We start from the raw sequence: 12,028 nt of genomic DNA on the forward strand, positions 1-12,028 counted from the left end.
AGCACTCAGTATAAATAGAGTAACAGGCAAGGAAAAATACTGAAAGTGATATAACATATAAAGCAACACAGACCTAGACACTCAACTACGTTTAAAAATATGTAAGTAAGGGCAAGAAAGAAAAAGGGGAAAAAATTGCACATTTCTACACACTGTAACTCACCGGCAGCAGGGCGTTTTGGGCACAGAACGCTATAAAAACGCACATCAGGATCCGCAACGAATGTGTGTGTGCGATATGAGTGTGGTGGACAGACAGATAAAACCATTCTTACTGTGATTATTGTGACGAAAACGAAGGGATGAGCAGAGCATTGTCTTTAAAGTCCTTTGAAATTTATCCCAAACACATACACGTACAGATTCATATGACTAGTAAAAGTAACTTGTAAGCGCAGCATTTGTACAGCAGCCCGACTGGAGAGTGCGTTTTCGCAATCTGGATGCTTAAAATATTGGCGCAATAATAACAGTACTATGCCCTGTTGTCCTTCTCTTTTTCACTTTCTTTCTCTTCATATAGCTCTTTCTTTCTTTATTTCCATTACACAGACACAAAAACGCACTCTCCATCATGTCCTCATGCTGCCCGCCTCTCTCCTCTCTTGATCGAATTAAAAGAAAAGCAAAACGAAACGAATAGAACGTAGATTCGTTTCGTCTAGTATATGCAAGACAAAATAAATACAAAAATAGTGTTAGTTTCCCTTTGTGAAATCAGTTTGCAATAAATAGTTGAAACAACATAGCACACAGTTCTCTAGTAAAAGTCTCTCTAAAAGTGAGGAGTAATAATAAGAGTAAAAAGCAAAAAAAAAAAAACAACCAAACCGATGTAAATACTTTTAAAACGAAGCTTTCCCAAACGAATGTTGGCATAAAAAAGAGACGTGTTACACAGCACACATCGTAAATTCATTCTATTTTACGTTCTGCACCTAAACCGAGACCAAATGTAAATTTATCAAAGTTTGAAAAGTGTGGTCAAGAGTGAAGAAAAAGGAGAAAACACCGTGCAAATCAAGAAAGGCGTTAAAAATAATCATTTAAACAATGTAAAACAACAACAACAAAAACATCCAACTTTTAGATAAAAATTCTCTCCTGCATAAATGCTGATAAAATGACGCTGAAGGGTCCAAACCTGTTTGCCTCTACGACAGAATCATTAAACGAAGTAAGAAAAATAATAAAAAAAAGTTACAGAAGAAGTAGAAGAAAGAATGAAAAAGAAATGCGGGCAAAAAGTGTGGCTTTTAACTAACTAAATTCTTTACCTATAAGAACACTAAAAATCCCGTACCGATAAAGAGTGGATGAGTCGAGCGATAAAAAGATAAGAAAAAAAAATCAACAAACCCAATTAAACAAGATTGCGTTGCAAGAAAACAATCGTGAAGCATATAGGAAGGTTACGGTAAAAAGTTCGAACGTGACGTATTCTCAGTTCAATGTTAATAACACTCTGTTTAAAGGCAAAACTCGCAACACGTGATAGGATCTTCATCGGTTGCGCCTTTTTTAAAATTTCCGCTAGAGGGCGCGACAGTGGAAGCTGCACGTGTTCGAGTCATTTTGGGTGAACCATTTATTGCAGACCGTTTAAAATAGAACTTGTAAAGAAACACAGTTCCAAACCTAGGAAATGCTTCAAACACAATCACATATAAGATACCCGAAACCAAACCTGACACCACTACCCGAGGGCTTTAAGCACAAGGACCATTCTATATCCATAGAGTTGTAAAACGATCTTTTCTCTCCAGTACCAGCCAGAAACTAATAGCCAGAAACGTTTTCTAACTAACCTCCTAACCAATCGTGTAGCCATCTTCTTACTCTGGTGCTATTGACTGTTGTGGGGAATGCAATACCCCCCCACCAGCATTTCGTTGTATGTATGTAGGTTACAGGCGCTTATGAAGTGTACTAATCACAAAGAAACACACACACACACAAAGACACACAGACTCAAACCCCTCTTCACAGCAAACAACAATGTAACAACACAGGAATAGAGAATCAACATATCTTGCAGGAATGAAACGCTACGAAGGGATCGAATCCGTTCAACAATACAATATGTTAATAGGATTAACTCAAACACAAATACAAACAACAAGCTACACATACAACAAAACGGAACAACTAACGCATGGTTTCTCTTACTGTCTCTATCAGGCTACAAGCGGGTGTGCGAACGCACTCTATGCAGAACCAAAACAGAACCTTACAAATGTTGCAAAGCATCGAGTCTCTCCTAAGACACCTCACTCTCTGCAGCAAACCGTGACCCCTCCAGTAGCTATACAAGTTCGTTCGATTATTGAAACAAACGAAAAAAAAAGACCCCATAAGTACATGGTATTAAAAAGTAAAAGAAAAGCAAATCTCAATTGTATCCCCAAAAGCAAACTGCAGTCGATCAGTTACCTATTACTAACACACAAACAAAGTTACTACCAACGTAGTAGTAGTAGTTTTAAGCCCGAAATCGCTGATTTTAATATTGTTGAAACCATTGGAGCATTTAACTAACTTGTTAAACGTACTAAAGAGAACGTAGAAAGCTTAATTTTCTTCTCAAATGAAAGAGAACTAACGGTTAAAATCAAACCCAATCGTTACGGAATCGGTTTGATAAAGTGAAGTAGACAAAGAAAAATAGTAAGATAATTTAAAGGCGAGCATTTCAATACAAAAAAAAAGAAAGGAGAAAGAATGTGTAAGGAACAGCGGTAAAAAGCACAACAATTTCTTACTTACGATGCATGTAAAAATAACACAAACTGCGCTACACTTGGATTGCACATATCTGAAACAAAACAAAAAAGGAATTAAATGGGAGAGAAAAATCAACAAATGAAAACACTTAACCAAACACACACACACACTTTCAACACTTTCCGTACAGAAGAACCAATACAAAACACACACACGCACACAAACAATCGACACTTATACCGTAGGGGCCTATCTATCGTGAAGTTGCGGGGAAGTTGAGCGGAGAGTGCCAGCGGACGATGGCTTTACCCGCGGGAAAAGAGGGAAAGCTTTAGCAAAAACTCGAATCGAGCTAATCACGTGCTTGGCGTGCTCGATGACGACGATGACGAATATTCTAGTGATATTGGGAAGAAGACGGTGGTTCGATTTAATGCAATGATGTAGTTGCAGCCGAACCTGCACTCTGTAGTGAACTAATATTAATTTGCTCTTTCTTAAGTGAAGCCCTTTTTTTGTAAATAATCTACAAGCTTTTCCCTAGTCGCTATCAAAATCAGTTTCACTTCTTATCCACTTGTTCTGTTCCTACTAGAGACCATATCGGGTAGCGATTACGTCACGGAAAACGAGAGATATAGAGATAGGAAAAAGAGAAAGAAAACAAAATAATATTGAACCAAGTAATTTTTCCATAATATAAACAAAAAGTAGAATAACATAAAAAAGAACAAAAACACACAAGTAGTAAACTAGATCATTCTTAAAGTAGTATAGGACAGTAAAAAGAGAAAAAAACTAAACCAAACAAAACAAAACAACAATTCAATAAATGATTACTAAAACCTATTCTTAACACCCTAAATCAGTCCCTTTCTCTCCTTTTCTCTTTCCCTCATTCTCTCTTTCTCTCTCTATTTCGCTCTTTCTCTCTTATTCGTCATCTTACTTGTTTTTTTTTTTCTGTCTCTCTGATGCGTACAATCATCACTCGTTGAAGGCTATACTAAAGCTTTACTGATAGCAACAACAGAGCCATAGCATATAAGAACACTATAGAAACGTTTCGATAAGGCGTATATAACTACCCACGACACACACACACAAGCACACACACAGTCGCTGTGTACTAATACTGGAGTACCAAAAGTAATATAAAGGACAAAAGACAGCTCCGGCAACTTTAAAAGCCTTTGTCCATCCATTCTTGGACTCGCATTGCACACTAAAGTGTATCGAAACACTAAAAAAACAAACGAATGACACTCGTAGAAACAAGTAAATGCAAACCACTAGGACAAATCTATCTATTAATTGCATTCGCGTGTTCGTTTTCTTTGCGAAATAGACGATTATTTCTAAACCTCTGCTCTTGGCAGTGTTGGGGGTATAGTGTTTCGTATTGCCGATCTGTACATAAAAGAGTAAATTAATAATAAAAATATTACTGATATTAGTAAAGCAGCTACATAACAGAACAAAACAAAAAAACAACCGAACGGAAAGAGTTTTTAAACTTTAAGATTATAGCAAAGTAATAGTGTCTGGCTGGAAAAGGATCGAATTACAAATATACATTCACATAGACACACACTCCTCTCACACGCACACATACGGGTTTCTAATTGCTAACTGCAGAAAACGTACATACACAGACAACACATACACGAAAAATGAGTAAAAGTAAAGCGATAGTATTAAATTCGCGCCTAATCGCTTATGAGTAAAAGTAAAAGTGAATGCAACAAAAACTACACCTACAAACACGAACACAAGCAAAAAGCGAAAATAATATTATAATGTAGGCTACTGCAAACAAACAAACAAACAAACAAGCAAGCAAAAAAACGTTTTTAACTATATCCTCCTTAAATAAAGCGAAACCAATAAAATCTCAAAGAAAAAAAAAAAACAAAAAGGTAACACATACTACTGTGTACTGTCAATCCACGGTTGTGAGTGTTTGATGTTAGTGTTTAGATCACTTTGACTTTGAATCATAACCCATAACCCATTAGAACCTAAGCAGGTGTTGGAACACATCCCGACTCCATATTTATCGTTTGATTCTCATCTGATCCTGGAATAGGTTTTGATTCCCTATTGGTCCTGGAACTGTCCCCGAACCCATATCGGTCCTGAAATCGATCATCAGCCTGGAGCAGATCCTCAGCTCATAACGGTCTTATAGCTAATCCCGAACAAATACTGATCCTTGAACTGATCTCAAACACATATCGGTCCTGGAACTGATCCGATTCTGAAATAGGTCCTGGAATTGATTCCGAATCCATTCCGAACCGGGAATAGATCCTTAAGTGATGCTGCTAATGAAACTTATCGCGAATCGATATCGATCCTGGAAACAATGCTGATATCACATCGATCCTCGGAACTGATCGCGAAAACCCGTTGAATTTATTAAACCAAGGAGCCTGAAACGCATTCAAACGAGCTAACAGGTCACCGCTAGGATATCTGAATAACTTAAGTATTCTACTAACCTGCCAGTCCGCGTCCTGCGCCACAATTCCAACGTTCAATTCGGATACATTCGGTCCTTTTGCACTGCGATCATACAAATATGCTGCTGCGGTGCTATTTAATGCAATTTAATATTTAATTTCAGTCACGATTATTCATTTATTCTTCTGCTTTTGTTCTTGCGCCTTCGTGTGCTCCCTGTAGGAAGCATGTTCGTTCGATGCAGTGAAATTTCCCGCTCGGTTCACGGCATTCCCTGATCCTCATCTCCTCCCAACTAGGAAGGTAATATCGGTTGAAATAAAAATGTTGAATGTTCAAGCTGGAAATGGGTCCACTGATACACGCCATTCCGGAAACGGTCGTAGCGCGCCTCCTGGAGCAGATTCTCGAGAAACGATTCGTCATCCGTTTCCGCTGCCTTTTTCTTCGCCTCCTTCCCCTGCTGCTGCTGCTGCTGCTCCTTTCGATTCTCTGTCTCCACTTTGGCCGGTGCGGTCTCGTTGGCGAACAGTTTTCTCTTCGTCTGACTCTTGACCAGCCGCTCACCACCACCAGCAGCAACATTCTGTCCACCTCGGCCCACATTTGCTGACAAAGGTTGGGCAGAGGTGGGTAGCGTTTGGTTGAACTTCTTCTTCATCGCGGACGACTCATCGGCGACACCGAGCGAAAAGTCCCGGTAGCTCTCGCTGACTACACTGGCAGCCCGCTGATTTGATTGGTAGACATCTTCGCGTGGCTGCTGTTGTTGCTGTTGCTGCTGTTGTTGCTTCTGTTGCGAACGGTTGGCAACGTTCGGCGTACCTGCAGCAGCATTCGCTTTCCCACGTTGCAGTATTTGTATCGGCTGTTGCGGTTGCTGTTCCAGCTCTCCCATTGATTTGTGCCTCTGCCGTTGTTTCTGTCCTTGTTGCTGCTGTTGCTGTTTGTTTCCACTGCCAACGATATTGTTTTCGAAGTAGATTTTCTGCTTGCCGGTCGATTCGCGTCCAAACACGGGTGAGTTGCTTGCCTGCGCCAGTATGCCCTTGCCGGCCGCTCCCTTGGCCGCCTTCCCGCCGGACGGGAACGATTCGAGCCACCGTTTCAGCCGCTTCACGAACGGCAATATCATAAAGAACGAGTTGCCGGTCAGATTGTGGTTGTCCTTCACGATGCTGTCGTGCTTGGTGACGGGCAGCACGTCCACCGGGAACCATTCGCAGCACTTGATTTCGTTGCGCGTTTTCGGTACAAACACTGTGGCCAGCGGTACGCCCGGCACCAGGTAGAGCCGGGTGAACTGATAGTTTACGATCACCTCGATGTACTCGGTCGGCCGGATCAGCTTGCGGATGTCGTAGCCCGTCTCCTCGTACACCTCGCGTATCGCACAGTTGACCGGTTCCTCGTTTTCGTTGATCTTGCCCTTGGGGAAGCCCCACGACGATTTCGCCCAGAACGATTGCACCAGCAGCACGTGCTTCAGGTCCTCGGACAGCAGTATCGCACCGTACGTCGGTACGGTCAGCTTGTACTGCTTCCAGTCCTCCAGCACCGTATCCACGTTTGGCCAGTGCGGCTGCAGGAACGGCACATGCTGAGGGGAAAGGAAGACGCATTAGCTGGGTCTGAAAAGCGGCCTTTGGAAATGACTGCACTGTTCCTCACCTTAAACATTTGCTGCGCGAACTGTTTGATGCCACACTTGTGCTTGTTCTCGGCGCAATAGAAATCCAAATAGAACCAGTGGGCCAGCTCCATCTGGAAGCAGATGCGGATCAAATTTTCCCGCTCCTCCACCGGCACATTGATGATGAACCGGCTGGCGAGATCGTCCAGAATGTCGCACGAAATGTTGAGCGAACCGTTCTGCTTGCCCTTCTGGCCCGAGGCCACTGCCGCCGTCGACGCCACCGCAGCCGCGGTTTGGGCCACACTCACCGGGCTTTTTATTGCCATCGGTGGTGTGCGGGGGGACAAAGTGATAATACTAAAAGAAACGAGTTTATTCTACTAGCAAACAGCTAGTAAATGTTTCCTGCGCGTTTCGTTTTGTTTGTGAAATGGTGACTTGTTTACATTGCAGTGCCAACCCAAAGTGACAGCTGCTACAGTAGAGGCCGCGCTGGTGCGTTCGTTTCCAATTGGAGAATGTCACCGTCGTATTGTAGACGTTGTTTTTTCGATTTGTTTGTTTTACTTTGAGAAAATAAAAGCCAAGAAGATGTACACTTAATTATTAAGAGTTGTTCATCACATTTTTTCGCGCTTCCGAAGGCACCAGCATGTGATAAGCTTGAAAGAAAGAAAGCAATATTTCTCTGCGCTGTCAATGCGGTTGATCAACCGGGCCGCCCTCGTTGCACTTGTCAGTTGCTTTGTTGTGCGTAAAAACGGGCTCCGTCTTTTCCACTTGGCCTCTACGTGCGTTTTTATTTACAAAATTGTGAAACCCACGGGCACACGGGTGACCGAAAGCGGAATCCGGGTGTCGCACGATAACACACGGCCATAGCACGCAAAATGCCCAAGCGAATCGTTGGCGGTAGCAGCAACGGCACCATCACCACCAGACACGACACACATCTGTGCTGAAGCAAGGAAGAGGGAACTTGTTCCAAATCATAACACGACGCACATTGCGCTGTGCAGGCCATCCAACCAGCAACAAGAAGAGGAAAAAAGTGCTTGCAACCTTGTGTGTGTGTGTAAAAAATCAATTCCACCCCTCATCTACAGGCCGCCCATCGATTTTTGGTTCTGCCGGACTGTCTAGCCTCTGTATCCCCGTTACAGCAGCCAAGGAAGGGGAAGGGCCTGTCCACAAAAGTGTGCCACATTCCCTGTTGCTTTTGCTCCACTGGCAGCAACCCCTGCAGTGCCGCCTTTCTCCACCCCATCGCCCACACTCCTATTATAAATAACAACACAAACACAGACCTCTGACTGTGTGTGTGTGTGTCGATATGGCAGATAAAAGGTTAGTTGGCCTGTGCAAGGGGAAACTTGCTTCACTGTTTACTTTAATGTTTTTTTCTTCTGTTTCTACGTTTTGCAAATTAATGTCCACGTTTTTGTTTTGCTTTCCCACAGTCCAAGCGATGAGACGGTCGTCGGCCCATCGGATGTACCGACTACCCCTACCAAGGAGAAGGTGAGCGCGGAGGTACCGTTAAGTCCTACCGGAAGCACCGCCTCGGCCAGCTCGTCCAGCTGGTGGGGCTCGTGGATTGACACGGCCCGTACAAAGGTAAGTCCAAGGGAATGGCGCAGTGCGTGCCATGCGTTCCGCTATTGAACAGCTGTTTAGCCTTTGTTTGCGTTGAATCACAACACTCCAAATTGTCTGAGTGTGTGTGAGTGCAATCACCCTTCGAAATCTAATTGCGATTCAACCCCCCCTTTTCGTTTTATCTCACACAAAAACACGGTCACCAGTCTGCATCAGTGCTGGAGGCGGTTAAAAATGACTTGACAGAGCTAACGACGGTTGTTAAGACGGAAGCATCGAGCGCTACCGAAGCGCTGGGCCGTTCACTGCATCTCGGCGAACCGGACTCGGCCGTCGGTGCGATGAAGAAAAGCTTCAGCAGCTTCCTCGGCCAGGTGACGGAAGCGCTCGTCCCATCGCTCGAGGAGGACGAGGAGACGGAAGCGGTACTGATAACGGCGGACGGCACGCTCACGCTGACCGGGTTCTACAAGCATCTGGCCGAGCTGCAGGCCAACGACGACACCTACCTGGAGGAGCCGGCGGACGAGCTACGGGAGAAGTACAAGCGCTGGATGGAGGTGGTCGAGCAGGAGCAGTTTACAGAGCCGCGGCTGGCGAAGCATCTGGCCAGCAGCACGATACTGAACGAGAAGTATGTCGCCCTGGTGCCTGCCAAGATTGCTCACATGAACTTCTGGAAACGGTAAGTGAGACCAGGGAAAGAAAATGAGCAAAAAAAACTAAGAGCCTTCCTTTATTTGTAGCTATCTCTTCAAGAAAGCGCTACTGGAGGATGCGATTGCCAACGCAGAGCTGGCCGAACGGAAGGCAAAGGCGGCCGTAAACTCTACGGAAACGTGCGCACCGAACAAAACGATCGTGCAAACGGACCAGCCAAGACGAACGACGATCGAGGAAGGTAAGTTCCCAATCGGATGCTGTGGAACAAAAACATGAAAAACCTAACTGTTCTTTTCTATCAGCAACCGAACCGGAGGAAACACCGTCCTACCCGATCGCCGACGATCTCGCGTGGGCCGAGGTGCCCGAGTTTGACGCCACCAACATCGAGCTGTCCGAGGAGGAGCAGGCGCGGCTGCTCGAGGAGTACGAGCAGGAGATACGGGAGCGCGAAAAGTCACTCACAACCAGCGTGGGCAAGCTGGACCTGGTGGACGAATCGCTGCTGATACAGTCCGACATCGAGGGTACGCCGCAGAAAACGCAGAAAGCCCCTTCGCAGCCCGACACCAAGGGGAAGGCGACGACGACGACGTCGGCCGCAGCAGCAGCAGCAGCCGGTGGAAAGAGAGACAAGACAACGAATAACCAAAAACAGCAGCCAAACAAGTCTCAGCAGCAGGGTAAGGCGGCAAGTGCCACCGGAAAGAGTGTAAATAACAAACAGCAGCAGCAACAGCAACAGCAGACAAACGCGGGCAAGAAGGGCGCACAACAGCAGCAACAGCAAACGGCGACCGGTGGCGGCAAGGGCAAGAAGGATCAGCTCAAGATGGACAAGAACCACTTCACGAAGGACGCGGAAGCGTCGTCCTCCAACTCGGACGAAAGCTGGGAGAAGGAGTTCGAGCTGGAATGAGGCGAACCGATCGATCTGCGCCGCGAGCTGTCCGAGTGCGCCGATTGGTCATCGTTTCGTTACACTCCCTAGGATTTTGTTTTTCATCCTCCTCCCCCGGCTTTTCGACCTCAAACTGCGATGAACTGGACCTCTGCTTCTCCTTCTCCTCTTCTCGATTGAAATGAATCGCGTCCAACACAATACGCGGTGGGGCGGCTGGTCCCGGAATTGAGTGGATTTCGTGTGATTCGCGGCTACGTCGTAGGTGCCCCACACGTGGGTGAATATAAGGGTTTTGTGCAAAATTAAGGCAGAACTTGCACGTGTCGGTAGTGTCCTAACGGTTGGGATGTACGTTTTGGATAGGCGCGAAAAGTGGAAGCGTGCAACGTTTCTGATAATCGTTTGATTTATTTTACTAGTTTATATTGTTAGACTATTAGTTAAGCGATCGGTGTACGTCGCATGTGTGCGTATAAGGGAAAGCACACAGGAGAAGGGACACGTTCCAGAGGGTATGATAGTGTCCAAACTTTCCCTTCCCTCATGATGGGGGATTGCAGATTTACTAGAGCGAATGAATTGTTTATTTTTATATACTATTACTACTATTACTAGACAAATATGTGTACTTTATGTATCTCCTTTTTAAAAAAGCAAAACTGTTCCAACTGCAGAGAGGTAGCGCATTTCGCTCAGTTGCTATTTGAGTTTCCTTCCAGAGGGATAAGTAGTAATGATACGTAGGGGAAGGTCGGTTCCGGACAAAACGGACCAAGCGGCCGTTTCCATCTATCTATCTACATAACTCTCTAGTAAAAAGTTAAATGTGTGTGTATGTGCGTTTTAGGTTTAGCTCTAATAACCCTGCTACTTCTAACCCTTCTGGCCATCTGGTGAAAACGTGATCGTGACTATGTTTTTGGGAGGAGATGAGTAACAACGCCAGAACAACGACGACGATACCGCGCAATTCTTCGATCGTTCAAGTCACACGAAGCAAATGATTAATAAAGTGAACCGTATTTTATTACCAATCGGTGCGACTGTTGCTTGATGACTGCTTAATCGGCATGACCAGGACGGGTCGGTGGCGACGGTCGGCCCCGGTCTGTGGTGGAAGAAGAGCTGGATGTGGTAGAAGTGGTCGAACTCGCCGTTGTGGTTGTGCTGGACGTAGTAGTCGTAGGGGTCGTTGATGGTCCTTGGGTAGTGCTTGAAAGCGTTGTAGAAGACGAGCTTGTTGATGTACTCGTAGCTGAAGTCGTAGATGACGGAGTTGTGGATGTACTCGTAGCTGAAGTCGTAGATGACGGAGTAGTGGATGTACTCGTAGCTGAAGTAGTTGATACCGGAGTAGTGGATGTGGCTGCTCTAGTTGCGGCTGGCGTCGTCGTGGTGGACTGGGAAACTGAAGCAGGGCTCGAAGGGTTCGTCGCTGGTGAAACCGTTGTCGTGGAAGTCGTTGTGGTGGTGGTCGTTGATCGATTTTTGTTCCTATTCTTATTCCTTCGACGTGGAGGCGGTCGGGGACGCTTCATTTTCATCTCGCCACTCTCCTTCGACGATTGTCCCTTCTGTCGCTTTCCCGGGCCCTTTCGCTCCATTGCACGCTCCCGGCTGTTCGATTGTTCCATTTCGCCCGATTCTTCCGACGACCTATTGGCCGGTTGCTTCCCACGTGCCGGAACTCCATCGACGGAGGATATGTACCCGAGCACACAGACGCACAAAAATGACACCAAAATGACACGATTCATGGTGATGCTGCTATCACGGCGCACGCACATGCACGGACTGACCAGTGGATCCGACGGACGCGTCGGGCTTTATATAAGAAGTGTGAAGAAACGCCACTGTTTACTAATTAGAGGCTCTCGTTAAACTCTTCAATATTTCAACAGAACTGAGGCAAATAAACACACCGGTGACCGGTCAAACCGGTTCCGCGCACGGACATGGATCAACGGAAGTCTGGTGGGCAGAATTCACTCGTCCGTTGGCATGTCACCTTCAATGGGCGCTGCGCAGACAACCTC

The 12,028-nt window shown here is 45.5% G+C and overlaps 3 protein-coding genes across 3 annotated transcripts; 1 reads left to right on the forward strand and 2 right to left on the reverse strand.

The window, feature by feature from the left end:
• Nucleotides 1-5,323: 5,323 nt before the first annotated feature.
• LOC120899991 (m7GpppN-mRNA hydrolase) lies at nt 5,324-7,362 on the reverse strand. Its single transcript, XM_040306434.1, has 2 exons — nt 6,862-7,362; nt 5,324-6,790 (listed from the first exon to the last, which is right to left on the reverse strand). The coding sequence occupies exons 1-2, from the start codon at nt 7,150-7,152 to the stop codon at nt 5,486-5,488; spliced, it is 1,596 nt and encodes a 531-aa protein (XP_040162368.1). The 5' UTR covers nt 7,153-7,362; the 3' UTR covers nt 5,324-5,485.
• A 190-nt stretch (nt 7,363-7,552) lies between these two features.
• On the forward strand, nt 7,553-11,026 carry LOC120899992 (BSD domain-containing protein 1-like). The gene is made up of 5 exons (XM_040306435.1): nt 7,553-8,173; nt 8,287-8,443; nt 8,632-9,110; nt 9,172-9,326; nt 9,391-11,026. Exons 1-5 carry the CDS (start codon nt 8,160-8,162, stop codon nt 10,005-10,007), a joined length of 1,422 nt encoding a protein of 473 aa, XP_040162369.1. The 5' UTR covers nt 7,553-8,159; the 3' UTR covers nt 10,008-11,026.
• On the reverse strand, nt 10,997-11,812 carry LOC120899993 (integumentary mucin C.1-like). The gene has a single exon (XM_040306436.1). The coding sequence runs from the start codon at nt 11,777-11,779 to the stop codon at nt 11,054-11,056; it is 726 nt and encodes a 241-aa protein (XP_040162370.1). The 5' UTR covers nt 11,780-11,812; the 3' UTR covers nt 10,997-11,053.
• Between the last annotated feature and the right edge of the window lie 216 nt (nt 11,813-12,028).

Source organism: Anopheles arabiensis, chromosome 3 (genome assembly GCF_016920715.1).
Source record: "Anopheles arabiensis isolate DONGOLA chromosome 3, AaraD3, whole genome shotgun sequence".
NCBI classification, from domain to species: Eukaryota; Metazoa; Arthropoda; class Insecta; order Diptera; family Culicidae; genus Anopheles; species Anopheles arabiensis.